General features: G+C 42.0%; 2 protein-coding genes across 3 annotated transcripts in view; one reads left to right on the forward strand and one right to left on the reverse strand.

Moving 5' to 3' along the window:
- Window positions 1-446: 446 nt before the first annotated feature.
- Window positions 447-1,775, reverse strand: h1-0 (H1.0 linker histone). Its single transcript, XM_032502946.1, has one exon. It carries the CDS (start codon window positions 1,531-1,533, stop codon window positions 946-948), a length of 588 nt encoding a protein of 195 aa, XP_032358837.1. The 5' UTR covers window positions 1,534-1,775; the 3' UTR covers window positions 447-945.
- A 10,475-nt stretch (window positions 1,776-12,250) lies between these two features.
- The window catches only part of rhbdl1 (rhomboid, veinlet-like 1 (Drosophila)), a 45,101-nt gene continuing 40,127 nt past the window's right edge, over window positions 12,251-17,224 (forward strand). The window contains exon 1 of one of the 2 annotated variants that reach the window (XM_032502585.1): window positions 12,251-12,760. In XM_032502585.1, the coding sequence (XP_032358476.1) occupies window positions 12,722-12,760 (39 nt within the window). In that variant the 5' untranslated portion in view covers window positions 12,251-12,721. Of the gene's footprint in view, window positions 12,971-17,224 lie in introns of both variants that reach the window. The other variant, XM_032502586.1, reaches the window with a different exon arrangement.

Below are 17,224 nucleotides of genomic sequence, written 5' to 3' on the forward strand. Positions count from 1 at the left end.
ATAACCTGATGTTTAACACTCATATAGTTAAACTAATAACATAACTTGCAGTCGTCCTAAGTTTCACTAGTTTCGTGTTGCATGTACACTTACTTGGATCAACCTCTGCAACAGAATATAATCCCTGATTGGTGCTTCTATTGGTGGGCTTGTATGCAACTCCTTGGTGCACAATAACTAATTTAATTCCGCAGGCTAATGGTTATCATGTCCAAGATAGGATATATATATATATATATATATATATATATATATATATATATATATATATATATATATATACACACATATATACACATATACATACACAGACAAACAAAAGGATTTGAAGATGGTATTGGACAGTTTAATAGATTAGGGCTATTAATCTTTAATATGCACATAATCCATCCACTACATATTACGCACGCGTAAAATGCGCGCAATAAATTGACCAACACATTTAGTAGAAGATCACAAAGGTTTATTGAATTTCAGTATAAACAAGTCTTCAAAAGTGACTGAACACAGTGGGATGTTTGAATGTTATGAATCGTCTGAACATGAGGAAATATACAGAATGGAGCTTAAATGACAACTATAGAGCCTTACGGAAAATATTGTTGACGTCCACTGGTCTACAGGTAAAGGCTCAACAATGCTGCATTGTCACATTTGTAATTTCAGTATGACCCCGTGCACTAACAATATCAATAAGTTCAACTTGTATGTACATTTTTGTTTACCTTTTCAGCAAGACCCTGGTCTATATGTATCCAAGGATCAGACAGAAATTAACAGTTATTAACGCCAACTAAAAATGCTCAATTGTTTCTACAGCATGTAGGCTATAGTGCAATGGAGAAAAAACTACTGGTATAAGTTTGCAAGACCTTACAAAAATAATACATTTACGAAAACATTTCCTTAAGTATTTACATCGACTTTGTCTCTGATATTGTCCTTTTACTTCTTCTTTGCTGTTTTGGCTGCCTTTTTGGGCGTCTTTGCCTTGGGCTTGGCTGCCCTCTTTGCTGGTTTTGCCTTGGGCTTGGCTGCCTTGGGTTTCTTAGCTGGTGCCTTTTTGGGTTTTGTTGGCGTCACCTTTTTCACGACCTTTTTCACTTTCTTTGCGGCTGCCTTTTTGGTTTTCTCCGGCGTCTTGGCCACCTTTTTGGGCTTCGCCGCTTTCTTGGGTTTGGAGGGCTTCACTGCCTTCTTTGCCTTGACAGGTGCCGGTGCCTTGGTTGACTTTTTGGAGTCTTCTGGTTTGTTCAACCTGAAGGATCCGGACGCGCCGACGCCTTTGGTGTGGCGCAGAATCCCGATTGTCACCATCCTCTTCAGGGCCAGTTTAATCTGCACATCGGCGTTCTCGCCCACCTTATAGTTCTTCCTCACGTACTTCTGGATGGACTGTCGGGACGCTCCACTCCGAGTGGCGTCGTGGATGATGGCCGCTTTTATCATCTCCGAGTACTTGGGATGAGAAGCAGCTTTCTTGGGCTTTGCTGCCTTTTTGGCTTTGGCTGGAGCTGCCGACGTCTCTGCCATGGTGACTTCTGTTTGGAGTTAGTTAACAAAAAAAAGTCCAAGGGTGTAATTTCACCCGGCTCAGCTGGTACACCGGAGCGTCAGAAACAACGAAATAAATACCAGAAATAAAGCTTATCCGCAGACAGTCCGAGTTGTGAGACAATGTCACACTTACTGCTTTCACAGTAAAAAAAAATGATATGACTGTCCACACACAGTGACGCGTCAGTACACCGGATCACTTAAGTGTCTTATTCCACAGGCGCCTCGGTGAGCCAATGAAGCCTATCTGCGGACGTGATTGAGAACACCAACTGCCAGCAGCTGATCTAGCGGACTCCATGGAACTGGCGCCGTCCCGTTTGTGTTTCTTCATCCTCCAACTCCTGACAAATATAAAAGCTACGGCGGAGTACTGCTCCACAAAACATGATGTGTTGATAGCAGAGACATTAGGCTTCACAGGGACACACTTTTTTCCCTTCATCCGCGCCGGCGAACAACTTTTATTCTAGGAAAACCCGCTGGAAGTAATGCGGGCTGTGAACAATTTTGCACAATTCGCGTCGAATTGACCCAAACAGACTGAACCTGTGGCAAAATCATCCTATGCATATCGAAATTGTATCTATGCTTAAACTGATGCACGCGGGTTGGTCGGATTCTGTATGTGTTTTTGCTTTTAATACAGCGAAACATTTTCCCAACTAACACAGTCCGGCCATTGACTTTGAGTGACGTGGTCGAGATTATTTGCTGTTAAACCTCATATAAATTAAATGTCACAATATTTAAGTTACAGGGGACACTTGGGACGATGATATGGTTTTATATGGGTTGGAATACGGTGGATGGGATTGCTGTGTTAGCTGTTTTTTGGACAGAATTGGTTATAACTGTCACTATGGCAGTCCCCACTCGAGCTTCATTGTCAGGAAAGTTGCCAACACCTCCAAAGATCAGGGACTCTGATACCGGATCAAAAAATTGATCACTATATATCTGATAGAGGTGCTGTGTGACCAGGTGTGAGTCCAGCTGCAAGGGGGACTGCAGCCGAGACCCAAGTCCTTCAATATAGGGCGCAGTGATGGCTTTCTTTTGTTCAGGAACTGGCGCATCAGCCAACAGTCAATAACAGGTTTGACATTTGGCTTTCCTCATTTTTATGAGGGTCCATGCTGCCGGTCCCTAAAAAAACAAAAACATTTTAAATTACAAACTTTACTATATTTCCCCTGTATTATTTCTTATTTTAATATCAGGTTTGATGTCCCTCCCTGCAACGCCATTTTGATTCCTATATGAAAGTCAGCCACTGGAGTAGCCTAGTGCTTTTCCCCGACTTTTGTGGCATGCTTTTCTGAGTTATTGAACACTATTTTTGGATAATAACCGACTGTCTGTTCTTAAGCACATCATAGTCAATGGTGCAAAACAACACCAGGCTGTTTGTCAGAGAGGTGGTCCTCTAGACTACAGTGGGATACTGCCCATTTTGAAGCAATGAAGTGACCTCTTGTCAAATAACACGATGCCCAATTACCTTTATTTTTGGGCATCTTCATATATCATCATGTATTTGGTTTATTTTAGCCATTTTAGATAAATTGTGTAAATAATCAAAATAAAGTTACATTCAGTAAGGTATGTCTGCGCCTCTGCCCCTCCATCTCCACCTGTGTCCTTACAGTGAGTTGATGACTGTGTTTTGTTTTTTGGTGCCTGTGGGTGCGTTTTACAGGGAGGGAGGGAGGGTGGGTGAGTTAGTGGGTTAGTGTGCGAGGAGGGATTGAATGAGTGAAAAGAAGGAGGGAGGAAGGGTGGGAGTGAATGAATTAATTTTTTTTTTTTATATATATATGGCACCGAAGAGGGAGGGAGTAGATGAAAGGGTGAGTAGTACTACATATAGCACAAGTGCACAAGAGGGAGGGGGAGTGAATAGATGATGGGGTGAAGATGAATGAGTGAATAAAGCGCCTAAGGAGAGCTGGAGTGACTGAGTGAATACAATTATTTGTGTGGCGCAACTGAATGAGTGACTAAAGGAGGGAGGAGCATAATTAGGCGCTGCATATGTATACTGTAGTGCAGTCTCTATGATAATATGAACACCATGTCTATTGTTTGCGAGTACTCTTCGGGCCATGTGTTGCAGGAACGGCTTCGGTTTGTTTTGTGTAATTTTGGGATATAGGGTATTGGTCCGATGTTTTTGTCATCGATTGTCCTGAGTGATGTGTTATTGTCTTTGGCCGCATGTGCCCCGTTAAGGAAGCGTTACTGTAAAGCAGTGCCGAACAGGCCACTCCCTTTCTCCGCCGACAGAGGGACGTTCTCCAAACTGACTGGACCTCCCGAGCCATGCGTCCTCACCGCACAATTTCAATTGTCAGTATAATGAGATGCGCCTTAATAACCAGTGCATTGTATGCTGCAGTGTCTCCCTGTTTCACAGGCGACTACTAATTGGACATGGGCTAATTCATAGTTTTTGATCTCTAGTGATTGGTCTAGAATTGTCACTGCCAGAATTATACTCTGCTGTGTTTTTGTTTTTTTTGAGGACTGGTGTCATTGTTGCAGTGGTGAAAAAAAAGTATTCAGAGCTTTTACTTGATGAAAAGTAATACTCCAGTGTACAATTACTAAAAGTCTTTCATTCAACACCTTACAAAAGTAAAAGTATCTAAATGTACTTAGGCCTACCAAAAGTAAAAGTACTCGTTATTCAGAATGGCCCATTTCAGAATCTTGTACATTTTAAAACTGGACTATAATTATTGAGGCATTGTAGTGTTTATCACTTTAATGTTGCAGCTGGTAAAGGTGGAGCTATTTTCAATTACTTTAAATACTTTTGGGTAGCTTCACCTATTTAAGTTGGAATTCATTTGTTGTTTTTTATTTTGTATTAATAACCTAAATCATCCACATGCAAAATAATAATCAATGTCAAATTAGTGTATTGTATTAAAAAAATACAATGTTTTCTGTTCTTTTGTAGTTGAAGTATAAAGTATACATCAAATGGAAATAGTAAAGTAAAGTATGTCCTTCAAAATTGTTTTTGATAATGGTCCTGGAGTAAATGCACTTAGTTACTTTCCACCATGCTTTGTGGTGTGGCCAGAGCACAGAATGTTAGTTGTTTAATCAATTAGTTGATTGGCAGAAATGATTCCTTGCCTTTTTTTTATATATGTGTTCACCTCTGCTGCCAACACACTGAAATCTAGCTTTCCAGTTGTATCATTAGTCATGCCAATATCTGAGTTGTATTTAGCTTGCGTAACGTTTAACCCGGTGCTGGTTCATTTGCTAGCAGTTGGAGAGAGTCGAGTGGGAGGTATTTTACACATGTATTTACAGAAGACAGCTACTCCATTCGGTAAGGAGAGATTTTAGCATTGCACCTCTAAATTTATCTGATGCCAGTTTGTAATTTTAGCTGCCTAAAACTCTCTCAAGTCTTGTCCTGCCTCCGGCCCAAAGCATTCGGGGTGACGTCACCCACCATTTCGCTACTGGAGGCATCCGTGGGCTCCACATCAGGGCTTTAGATCCCAAAGTATCGAGCACATGGTCACATTGTGCTCGCTAAAAGCATTCTTTATGAGTTGCCTTGATTTGAAGACTGTCTCCTCGTTGACACTGATGTTGAAAGTCAGATAAGGGAAAATTAAATCAGATCTTTTTTATTTACTTAGGTGGCCAGATAAGAAGGTCTGGAGACAGGTTTTAGATTGGATAATTTATTTTTCTGCCAAGAACACTATTTCTTTCAAGCTTTATCGGTGTAGGTCTGCATATTTCAAACTATAACAACTCAGTAAACTAGAGATTATACTGCACCCTAAAATTCGAGCAAATTATTTTTTGAGTTGAGTGATAATTATCACTCAATCAACCACTCAACCACAATTACACATAAATTAAGTTCTCACTAGTTTGGGATTGTGAGCAGTATTGTTGTTTTAAGGATGTAGATTTGTCATACCCATTTGATGTACTGCTGCGTCATTTTGTTGAAGACTTTGTCAGCTACTGTCCTGTTTAAAAACATTTTTTATACTAATAGATTACCTTCAATAATTAAAATAAATAAAATGAATCTTCCCTCTGATACAAAATCACTGTCTTTGAGAGGATGAACCTTTCAGTGTGTTATTCCTCTCTAGCAAAATGAGACATGACAGATTGAGCCCATTGCCTTTTGTGTGTCATGTCATGAGAGTTTATGTTTTCTTTGTTTTTAACTACTCAAGAAATATGAGACAGATATGTGGAGGGGGAAATCCACAAATGTATGTAACAAAATATCAAACAGTTGAAATCAACTTAAGCTGTTGACTGCAGTTAAAGTTATGTAACTAGATGTTTGTGTTTTCATTTGGTTTTCAGTCTATAGCAGTGTTTTGAGTGAAACTAACAGAAAAAGATAAAACAGTAAAATGTGTACAATTAAAATTATAGTAGTTTAGACCAGTTGCATCTTCCCTACTTGCATATAAAATCCCTGTGCACAGTTTTACAGTGCCAGTTGTGCCCTTGAGCAGGGCATTGTTTAGTTCAGCGGCCACGGATAAAACCGTTTATGTCTCAGTGATTAGCCCTGCACTAAACTAACAGCGTGCCATGGAGACAACTGAAAGGGACAACAAGGCATTGACACACTTGCGGTTTAAATACGTGTGTGTGTGTGTGTGTGTGTGTGTGTGTGTGTGTGTGTGTGTGTGTGTGTGTGTGTGTTGTGTGTGTGTGTTGTGTGTGTGTGTGTGTGGTGTGTGTGTGTGTGTGTGTGTGTGTGTGTGTGTGTGTGTGTGTGTGTGTGTGTGTGTGTGTGTGTGTGTGTGTGTGTGTGTGTGTGTGTGTGGGTGTGTGTGTGTGGTGTGTGTGTGTGTGTGTGTGTGTGTGTGTGTTCACATTTCACTACAGATGGTCCAAAAACCGGGAATACAGTATACTTGTGGGGTCCGGCACATTTGTGGGCAAAAATGCTGGACCCCACAACTTTAAAGGCTGTTTGAGGGTCAAGACTTGGTTTTAGGGTTAGAATTAGTTTATTTTAGGTTTAAGGACGGGTTTAAGGTTAGGCATTTATTTGTTAAAGTTATGGTAAGGGGCTAGGGAATGCATTATGTCAATGACGGGTCCCCACAAAGAAAGTGTTCGTGTGTTCGGGGCTACGACAGTTGTGACAACACTTGGATGTGTGAACAGGTGTCAGCGGCCAAGTGCTGCGACTGCTGCACAACCGAGCCAATAGAGGTCCGTCAGTTTGGCCACACCAAGGCACTCTTTGTCTTTCCATTCCAAAATACCCCGCCCTTATGTCCTTATGTAGAGCAGGTAATTATTTCCTCGATTTCAGCTGTCAAACCACCTCTCACATTGGACGTAGTCTTTAGGGCACCTGTGAGCTGTCAGTAAAACTAGCAGAGATGACTCCATTGTATTGTGTCATTGTCTCTCTCTCTCTCATGCTACAAGATGACACAGCATTTCAGTTGAACGGTAATAGGGATCATTTTTTTTAAACAGAGGTGCTCCATTGAAAAATAATCAGTCAGCTATTACATTCAAATTGTTGATAAAACTTAAATGTTGATTTGCTGCTTTTTTCTCTCCAAATTGTTACACATGTGACCTATTGACTACAAGCTATCACATCTGATTTGACACTGATACATGACCGTTCAAAAATGCTACATATAGCCCTAATCCTGACTTTAACCCTTGCCCCTTTAATACTTGGCGACTTAGGTAGAGTATATGAGTAACATAAGCTGCGGCAACAGGCTGCCACTAAACCAGAGCCATCTATGTGTAGAATTCAGTACAATTGTGATATTTCTTTCCTTTTTTACCTATAAGCTCTCTTTAGTCTTTTACTTTGTGTTCTGTGCTGATTGATTATGTCAAAATACAAGACAATAATTAAATAGTGTTGGTTGGGTGTTGGTGTATAGTTATAGTTCCCATGCTCTCTTTATACTGTAATGCACAACATTTGCCAATTTTCTAAAACAGGCAGAAGAATTTTTGGCCCCTCATAGTGTATACCAGTGACTTATGATCACAGCTGCTTTTACGCACAGTGGGCAGTGGCAGCCTAAATAGAAGTAATTGTGTTTTTTGCAATCCATATAAACTTAGACTTGGCTTAATTAGCACTGTTTCTCAAACTGATGATATATAATTCTGTCAACAGTTATATTAAATGAAAGCAGTACAGTAAATGTAGACACTAAGTTATGTTGTCGAAGTATTTCCTATGCTAAACATGGTCCTAACGGAAGTACAGGAGTGATAAATGAACTTTGATTATTTCAGGTTAACTCAAGTGACACGTATAAGTGGTTTGTCAGCACATCCCATCGGCCAACGGGGCTGCCCTCATTTTAGGATGCAACTGCAGGTTTAGACACCAGAGGTCTCTCCACTCTTAAGCCTACTGTTGTGACTCCTAAACCTATCATAGGAAGCCTGTCCTCAACTCAACTACAAGTGGCATCTGTAATGTCAGAAATGGTAATTTATGTTTTGGAGACAGACCTGTCCCAGTATAAGATGTTAATATGGCAGAGATGGGGCTCAAAGAGTGGCTCCCCAATGAATTCCCAGTCAGTCTGACAGTTCTACAGTTTTACAGAAATGTTAATACACCCCTCATTCTTTTCAGTTTGCCTTTGCTTTCCATTTCTCCTCTTAATTCCCTTCCTCTAACTCTCTGCTTCCCCTTCTTTGCTTCTTCCGTTTTATGTCCCCAAGAGATCTTCAAAGTGGAGCAGTTTGGGCTAAAACTGTGTCATTCAGTGACCTGATTCATTTTTCTGCCGTTTTTCATCATGCGGGTGATTCCCTCTATTGCAAAATCACTGCTGCTCGGCATTGCATGGCTCGAGTGTGAAGCACCATCTATTTTAATTCACATGATTAGTTGAGGCTAGCAGAACAACTTGTCTTCTTAATTTCTCAGCTCAGAGAACAATAGAGCCACACTGTGGTGCTGTGATCCTGCACAATGACAACACACTGAGTGTGAATTGTATTTTACAGATGAGCAATAGTCTTTAAGAGTGTTCTCATCTCTTGAACTCACAGTCCTGTGGTCAGGTCTGTGGTTGGAAGTTTAATTCTGCCCTCTGTTGATCTTTCAGAGTGTAGCTCTTCTCTCTGCTCCTTTAATTGTGTATTTATTCATTTTCTCTTCCCGCTTAATGTTTTTCAGGTTGGTAGATGGCAGGAGTATTTCCCAGCACACACCTCACTCATATATCCACATCAATGCATCCAATGAAACCTGTTTGTCTATTTCCCATCAATCCACCTCGACAACCAGTTTTAGGTAATTTCTGGTTACTGCTTTCTTTCTGCACTACTTATATTCTTCCCGCCCCAACAAGTCCGGTTAATAAGATGCTGTCTAATGAGAACATTTCTAAACATTCTCTGTGTAACTAGTCTGTCTGAGCGGCTCTGCATTTTTTTTTTTTTTTTTAAATAACTCTTGCCAAAAATCTCCTCATAGCTGTAGGGCACCAAGATCACAAAAAAAAACATACACACTTTGCCCTTATGCCTTTATTGCCTTTATGTCTGCATTCCTCAGTTCTCAGGAATAAGGTAATCAGCTCCTAATTAAACACACAAGGCTTTCAGTATAGTATATAAAGTATGTCTTCTGGACAATGATATTGCAATTGCTCCAAAATAATTGTTATTATATAGTACCTTTATTATATATTATTAAGTTAAATATACCACTACATATATGTGTGTGTGTGTGTGTGTGTGTAAAAACAAAACAAAATGCTGGAAAGTACCAATCTAGACTTAGACCATCTAGATTTAAACTTTGATCAAGTACTATAGGGTTGCCAGTTGCCACGTTGTATTTTTAAAGAATTTAAAAAAAAAAAATGTAAAGAAGCTACCCGTGAAATATTTGTCGATGCTGAATTTGACATTGCAAGAACAATCCAAATTGAATACACCACAGTCTTGAGTGAGCAACAGGGCCGCATTTCATCTAAGTTTCAGGAGGACTAAACCAAGATTTAAACAAAGTTTTTGTTGATAAACAGTTATTTAATATCATAGTTAAGTTTGCAACCCATCCATTAGATTGTAAAGCTCTAGGATCTTATTGTGCACATAGACAAATCCAGAAAAAACAGTTTGCATACACTTACAGCATGTGGCGACTGCTGTATAAATAAGCATACATGCACCCCTCATGCTTAAAGCCTGTGTAGCATGAAGACACACTGAATTCAGAGCTTTAAAGCACGCATTTGTAGCTCCTTACCATCCGTTTCACTGACAGAAACACAACTATCCACACATAGACACCAATAAATAAACACATGCCTTATGGAACTTAAGGTCATTAAGCTGGTGAGAAGATGTGCAGAGTGGCGGTCTAATTAAGGCGCTTTCCTGCCTCCCAGAAGGACCTTGTTATTCTCTCACACGGAGGCTAGACCAGTGTTTTGTCTGCTGCTCTTAGGCCTTATTAAAGAAAGGGCTGGCTGCCTGGGTTCACCCTGCCGTCAGCATCCATCCACCAACGGGGGTGAATAGAACATGAAGGGTTTAGTCAGGCTCAAGGGAGACAATTCAGTTGGGGACGCCTCGGGCAGCAGGGACCGTATTTTACTGGAGGCTTATCTTGCTCTGTCAGTCATCTGGATAATGTCACTTGGTGGCAGTTTAATGGAAACAATGATACCGGATACTGGCTTGACCCGTGGTGCAGCTGTGAGCCTAGTTGGCATCTTGTTCATCTATTTGGGAATGTTTTGTACCTGTGTCTAGTGCCATTTTTGCTCAGTCAAGGCCATTTTCATTTGATAGTGTGTGACTGAATAGTGCTGCATTCGCCATGCGGCTTTCTTTATAACAGAGCCAAAACTGTGTTGTGCTAATGTTATTCATACAGCACATACACTGTCACAATAAATTCCAACATATGGTAGAGCCTGGTTGTTTCGTCTTAAGAGGCTGCTTTAATTTCTAACTGCACTAGATTTTTTTTTTTTTAGTTAATGGTACTTGTATATCATTGTTTGATGGGAGTCTTTTGTGGTTACCAAGGCAACAGCTGAATCTAGTTTAATTTTGGCTGTTCTATCAATCTGTCTCCCTTATTGTAGTTCTTCCATCAGTGACCTTAGAATTAGATTTGTCATATCCATGGTCACAACTACAGAATATTGGAGGCAAATTAGTTCCGGACATTGATTAGCCGTTGAACAAAGAAGTAGAAGGGAATCCGGACATTGTTATAGACTTGGACGGTCATTATTGAGGTTTTGTTTTAAAAAAAAGTGTGTCAGATGGGCATAGTGGAAGGTGACTAAAGGAAAGTCTGGGAGCTCTGCCCAATCTATTAGGACAAATACAGTAGTTTGTAATGGCTTCATATAGTCAGCAGCATCAGTCCGAGCCAATAAAGCACAATACACATTGCTGTAATGACTAACTCCAGATATTTAAAAAATGTTTCTCACATTTAGAAGAATTTATAAGCCTTCCCGCCTGTAAGAATATAAGTAGGCCAAACATCTGGTGCAATCATGTTCCTTAAACAGGCAGAGGCACTGTTGGTCACCGAGCCAGAGGCAGAGTTACACTGTTGGTAGGACATTTCACAGGGAACAGTGCAGAGGACCAGAATCACCCCTGCTTCAACCACAGTGTAAGTCATCACCGGGTCCCAACCCTGACAACATCTTCAGCTACAATCGGCTCCAGGGCATTGTAGGCTCTCTCACTTTCTTACCAGTTCAAAGTTACGTCTCCCTCGCTGCTTCATCCCCCTCCTCGGCATTGTCCTGAGGAGGAGGGGTCACTGCAGATTTGTACAGAAAGAAAACACCTTTTTAAAGAGGATTTTAATCAAATCAAACTCTGCCACTGCCTGCCGCCCACATGCAGCAGTAACAAGTTCCTTAACCATTTGTATAGTCTGACCTTCTTGCTTGGCTCCCTGTATGCCAGTCTCTTCATTATGCATCAGATTAACACAAAAAGAGCCTTTGTTCTGGAATTACTTATAATGAGGTGTTGTATTGAGGATGGTTGTCTTGTGTGGTCTTGTCTTAGGGTGGTATTATTTTGAGTTCATTGGAGGATCAGTGAGCCGTCCAAACAGTCTAATTTAATTTTATGTTTGTGCATTTGTGTTGGGGGTGGGAGTTTGCTTGATTGCGCAGCAGTGCATAAAATGTGCTAATGTGCCGATGCTTATAATTAGCACAGCTATGTACTGTAAAGGGTTGCGAAGCAGTCTATAGTATCCTTTAGGGGCCCATCAGTGCTATTTATATCATTAGTAGTTTTATGTCGTCCCCCGTGCCATTCATCTCCTTTGTCTTCCTTAGTTTTAATATGAACACAATCATCACATGGTGAGGATTTCACCCTATGCCTGTCTGTGTATTTGTAGCTTTTGTCTTGTTTACAGTGCGTGGGTTTGTGTGTGTATGCCTGTCAGTAGCAGACCAGACATGTGTGTGGGGGGTCTGTGCCTGTAGTAAGTGCAAAGCCGCAGTGGAGCCCATCCCCTGCTCCCTCCCTGAGACGCCTTTACTTGTAGTGAGGAGAGGAGAGAAGCCGCAGCCCATGGCCACTCCTTCCCCGTCTCTAATTGGAAGAGAGTGGCCACCTCCCTCCCCTGCCTATTTGGTATGCAGGCAGCGCAGTGTGTGTATGAGGAGAGGGAAGAGAGAGAGAGGTAGCAGTCAGTGCAATGGGATAGAGGAGAGCGAGGAGGAGGAGGAGGAGAGTGAATGAGAGCTGCTGGATCTGCCTTGCCTGTGTGCCTGCCTGTCGTCTGCTGAAGCTGGGTTTACTGCCGCGCCACGCTGCACTGGCACAGAGCAGAGTCACGGCCCATTTGCACCAGCGTCTGCACTCCCAGCACCAACACAGAGCCACACAGCACCGGTTCTTACCCCAGCGACACCCACCAGCAAGGAAATCCAGGGGCAGAGCTCACCAGGCTTTCTCCATCACCCAGGGGGGGAAGCAGCAGCGACGAAAGGGGCCTGACGCTACAATTTAGAAACCAGCTACTACTTTAACCAAATCCCCTTCCACCTTATCCCATCCTTACCAACACCACCACCGCTCCTTTCTTGCTTCTCCCTATGCCCTTGTCCGCGGTGGCTCCTCTCACCTCCCTGGCCAGTATATGGATAGAAGCTCCCTGTTTCAGCTCATACAAGAGCAGGTAAGCAAGTGAGCAGGCAGCGGCAGAGGTTTCTATGGTTACGGGCTCCTGGCCACCTCACCGTCTATCCAGGGATTGAGACGTGGAGGCTGGGGGTGAGAGCTGATGTTAGGATTGATAACAGGGGCTGTTTGCACGGGCAAAATGAGAGCGTGAGACAACACGACGGACGCAAGCATCATGGAGCCATGTGAGCCCAAAGAATGTGAGGTCAGATCATGAGCCACAGCGGATGGGGGGGTGCATCATGTCATGATTTATGGGAATGAGGGAGGGAGGAAGGGGTGTGTGTGCAAATAGAGGGATGTATATGCATGTATAAATGGATATATAGATGGATTGATTGGAGCATTCTCTATTTGAGGAATGACACAAAAATCATACGACAATGGTTGATTACAGCTGCTGCATTAGCTTTTCCAGCAATCATGCTGCATGTGCATGGATTTGTGTCTGATCCTGGGAATGTTTTTCTTTGTGCTTTTTCTTGATTTTTTTTCTGTGTTTACCACATCCCCAGTCTTATCATCTCAGGGTCAAAAAAAAGATTGCAAGATTATTCAGCTTTTTTATTTCCAACGAGGCAGTGCCTGTGAAGTCCACGGTTTCTTCTGGAATAGAAGCTGTTATTTGGCTTTAAACTTTTTTCTTCTTTTTCAGCCCTGCTGTTGAAAACACAGTGTTAGTGGCCATATTTAGGCCAGTGAAAAATATTTATCTTGACATTTGGTTTCTTAGATTCCTCTGTACCCAAATTGCTGTTTTCAGTCAGATCTACAGTATGTTTGAGTTAAGGTTTGGTCTACCGTCTCCAAAATTAACAAGCCAATATGGATTTGAAGGCAGAAAGCTATGTCTATATTTGGCTAGTGTTTCCTGAAGACATGTGTGAGTGTGAGTGTGCGTGCGCAAGCGTGTGTCTGATGTGTCCAGCTCTATTGCATGTCTAGCATTTAACTCTAAGCCTTCTAATGTATATCGTGTTTTTGATGATGAACTGGGGTTTGGCTGATGGACAGATAGATTTGGCAATCATTCTGTTCAAGAGGGAGGAATCAATTAACTGCTGAAGGGTTAGGGGTCAGGAGTGCCCCATCAACAACACATCGATCAACACACTCAAGAGCCTTGGGGAGAAATGTGCGTGTGCGCGCGCGTGCGTCTAGGATGAGTGTCTGCGATGATGTGCACAGTTGCATTTTTATGAATGTGTTTGTGTGTGTTTTTATAACAAGTGGAGGAAGCCTGTGTGGGTTGATTGAGAAGATGCTCTGTGGTCACACTGGTGAGTCATGTACTGTATAAGCACTACCGTGATAACAACTACTTAGTAATACCTCAACAACACATATTCCTTCATAGACACATTTTAATGCAGTATCAAGGAGGCTGACTCATCTGTGTCAATATCCATTTTCAAAGTAGCAGGTCCTTGGGCTGCAGATGAAGCCAATACTTCCACGCTGAACGGCTGGTTGTTTTATTGATTGTGGGGGTTTGCTCTGCTTACACCACTATGTTCATATAGACGGGCCACAGTTGAGCACACTGTGGTCCTATTAAGCTGAAGTCTAGACCAAATCACTCACACTGGCTGACGACAGGCCTTTTCCACTTTTGGGACTCCACGGAGCGGTCTTTGATTTGGGAAAGGTCTCTCTAATTAAACCAGAATGAAGATAAAACAGCTTTTGGACTGTGAACAGGCAAGCTTGTTTTTAGCAAAGCCTGCTGCCTGTCTAAACATTGGGCACTTTTGTGTTTGTCTCAGCCAGGAAAATGTTTTGCAGAGCATGCCTCATTTTTTTGCAGCTCTAGATTTCAAAAGCCACGTTCAATGGAGGCGTCCCACAACGACCACAGTGTCCCACCAGCCTCTAAGCACATCTACAAGAGCACCTGGAGGTCAAGTGCTTTGCTTGGGGGTATTTTCTACGTAGCCATTTGTAAAGGGAAAGGATTACTCTGTCACTGCTGAGTTTTTACCAAGTCTAAGATTTTAAACCTGCACCGTTATACCTTTTATTTCTTTTTTATAAATGTTTAGATTTAAGCTACAACTGGCCTAAGATTCCCTTCAGTCGAACACACATTAGATGTTTAAGGTACTAAACTTCCATGCTTTTGGGGTATTCCTCAATCAGGATATTTCGCCTCAGAAAAAAACTGTGCATGCTTAGTTTATATGAGAAGGGCAGGTGTAAAGAAGAAGGTATATTGCAGCCGTATCACACAGAATCACGTAAAAATGCTGCAGGGGGAGAGAAGAATAAGCAACAGTGGCAACATGAGTGAGTTTTTTTATTGGTCTTTGTCTGCAGGAGGTTGTAATGCTGAGCTCAGGCTATTTCTGGCCTATGCAGACTCACACATATGCTCATGATCAGAGCACACACACACAAACTGTTTCACTGATAGCCTTTCTATTGCAGCGCCACTGATAAGGCAACTTATGGTCGGCAGCACTCAACCACTAAAGTACGCTATCATTAGTTAGAGAATAAATCCCCATGTGTCATTCAGTTCTTAGCTGGCTTATGTACTGTATATCTCTCCCATAAGGACTTGAGGTTCTGAATACTATTTTGACATGCTTATATCAAGTAGAGAGAATAGGGCTCAGTCCATTTTCATAATTCTCTGATGCTAATTTGCATTGAGCTGTATTTGAAAGTGCCTCTGGCTGTTTTTACTGTGTTTAAACGCCAGGAAATGTAGTTAGATGATTGTCTGCATGAAGGAAAATCCCTGCGGGTGTCTCTCTACACTCGTCTCCACTTGAGGAGAGAGTGGTTTGGATCTAACGGCCATCACATTGCAGTGCCACAGTAGCAAAATTTGAGTATAATGATGGTAACGGCAGGGCAGAACATGCATTGTGATGATTACGGAGTCAGTGGCCCAGTTGTTGGTGAACACCAGTGAGTCCTGAGGGCAGCAGAGATTAAGCACATGGGTTTTATCTGATGCCATGCAAATATGCACTGTCCTGTAAATGCCACTGCCCTCTGCAGATACAGACAGCCCTGTCCAAGCTTGACAGCCATGTTCACAGAGACCAAAGTAGTCCGTAGTACTGGCTCTCTGCCGCAAAGGTTAGTCAGTGGGAACTATACCAGTGCTGGTGCTGCATTCCTACCTAATGGAAATTACAATCACCATCTGCCAAAGTGTAGATACTGTTCATTCAACAACTATCAACCTTTCTAGCTCTTTTACTTTTGACATCAAATAATTCCTGTATTATAAAAACAAAACCAGTTAGTCCTTCAGGTTAAACCCTTTCAGTCCATGGTAAATCTTTATAGGGTGTTGTGATTTCTGTTTTGTTGAGACAGAAGTTGATTTGCCTCATTGTTATGAATGTAATTAATACAGACCAAATATTTTGATTTCAATATGTCTGACCAGGTGGTAACCTATTCTGGGGTGTGTACAAACACGGATGCCTCAAGTCAGCTGGAGCCCTATTCAAAATAAATCCTAGTTTAAAGATTTAGGGTTACTTATATCATTCACTAATCATTTGTCATCCCAGAAAATAGTCAGATCAAAAAAATTCTATTTGCTATCATAGAAAACACATTTGAGAAGCGGGAGAGCGTGAACGTTTGTCATCATTTTCTTAGCAAAATTGCGAAAACAATCGATTATCAAAAAAGTCAATTAATTTTCCGCTGATTGACTAATTGATCCATCAGGTTTTGTCTCTCATATTGTTACCTTTGCCAGAGGAAAATCTGGAAGAGCCTCATAAAACAGTTGAAATTGTGCCACCTTGAGTAGGCTGGTGATAATTAAAGGGAATCCACGCAAAGTGCAACTATGGGTACCTTTCTCTACCTTCTGCCTCAGCTGATGTGATGGCAGAATTAGCTACAACTCTCCTAGTGTGTAATACAGAGTGCCTTGTCATTGGTTGTGTGTCAGTCTTCTGCAGGTAGGACGACAAAGGTGGCTGTGTTTAAGCCCACTGGCTGTACGTCTATCTTGCCTAGGTTTTGTGGTTTGTTCCCGGGTTGGAGGGTTCACCCTTGTGCCCCTGTGGAACAGACTGATAAGTCAGTCGTGGGCTGGGGTCAGTCGGAGTGGCTGCGATGGAGGTAATAGAGGTCCCGAGGGTTAACACTGAGATCATTCCCCTGCAGTCAGCATTCCTCTCTTCTTTGCCCTCCTCCTTCTCCTCCGCCTTCCATTCTGTGTCTTGTCCATCTCCTCCCACTTGCTTTTGAGCCAGCCAAGTTACTCTCTGTGCCTTAACACCTCCAATTCCCATACATAATCTCCCGCCCCACCTCCCTTTACATCTAAACCCTGCACCTGTCTTATTACCACCTCATTCTAATCTCATTGATGTCTTCCCATCCATCTGTATTCTATTTTTCCTTCAGCCTTTCTTCTATCGTCTCTTTCTCTCCCCCCTTTTGTGTCTTTCCTTTGCCTCTTGAACGCCAATATGTTGGG

Source organism: Etheostoma spectabile, chromosome 21 (genome assembly GCF_008692095.1).
Source record: "Etheostoma spectabile isolate EspeVRDwgs_2016 chromosome 21, UIUC_Espe_1.0, whole genome shotgun sequence".
NCBI classification, from domain to species: Eukaryota; Metazoa; Chordata; class Actinopteri; order Perciformes; family Percidae; genus Etheostoma; species Etheostoma spectabile.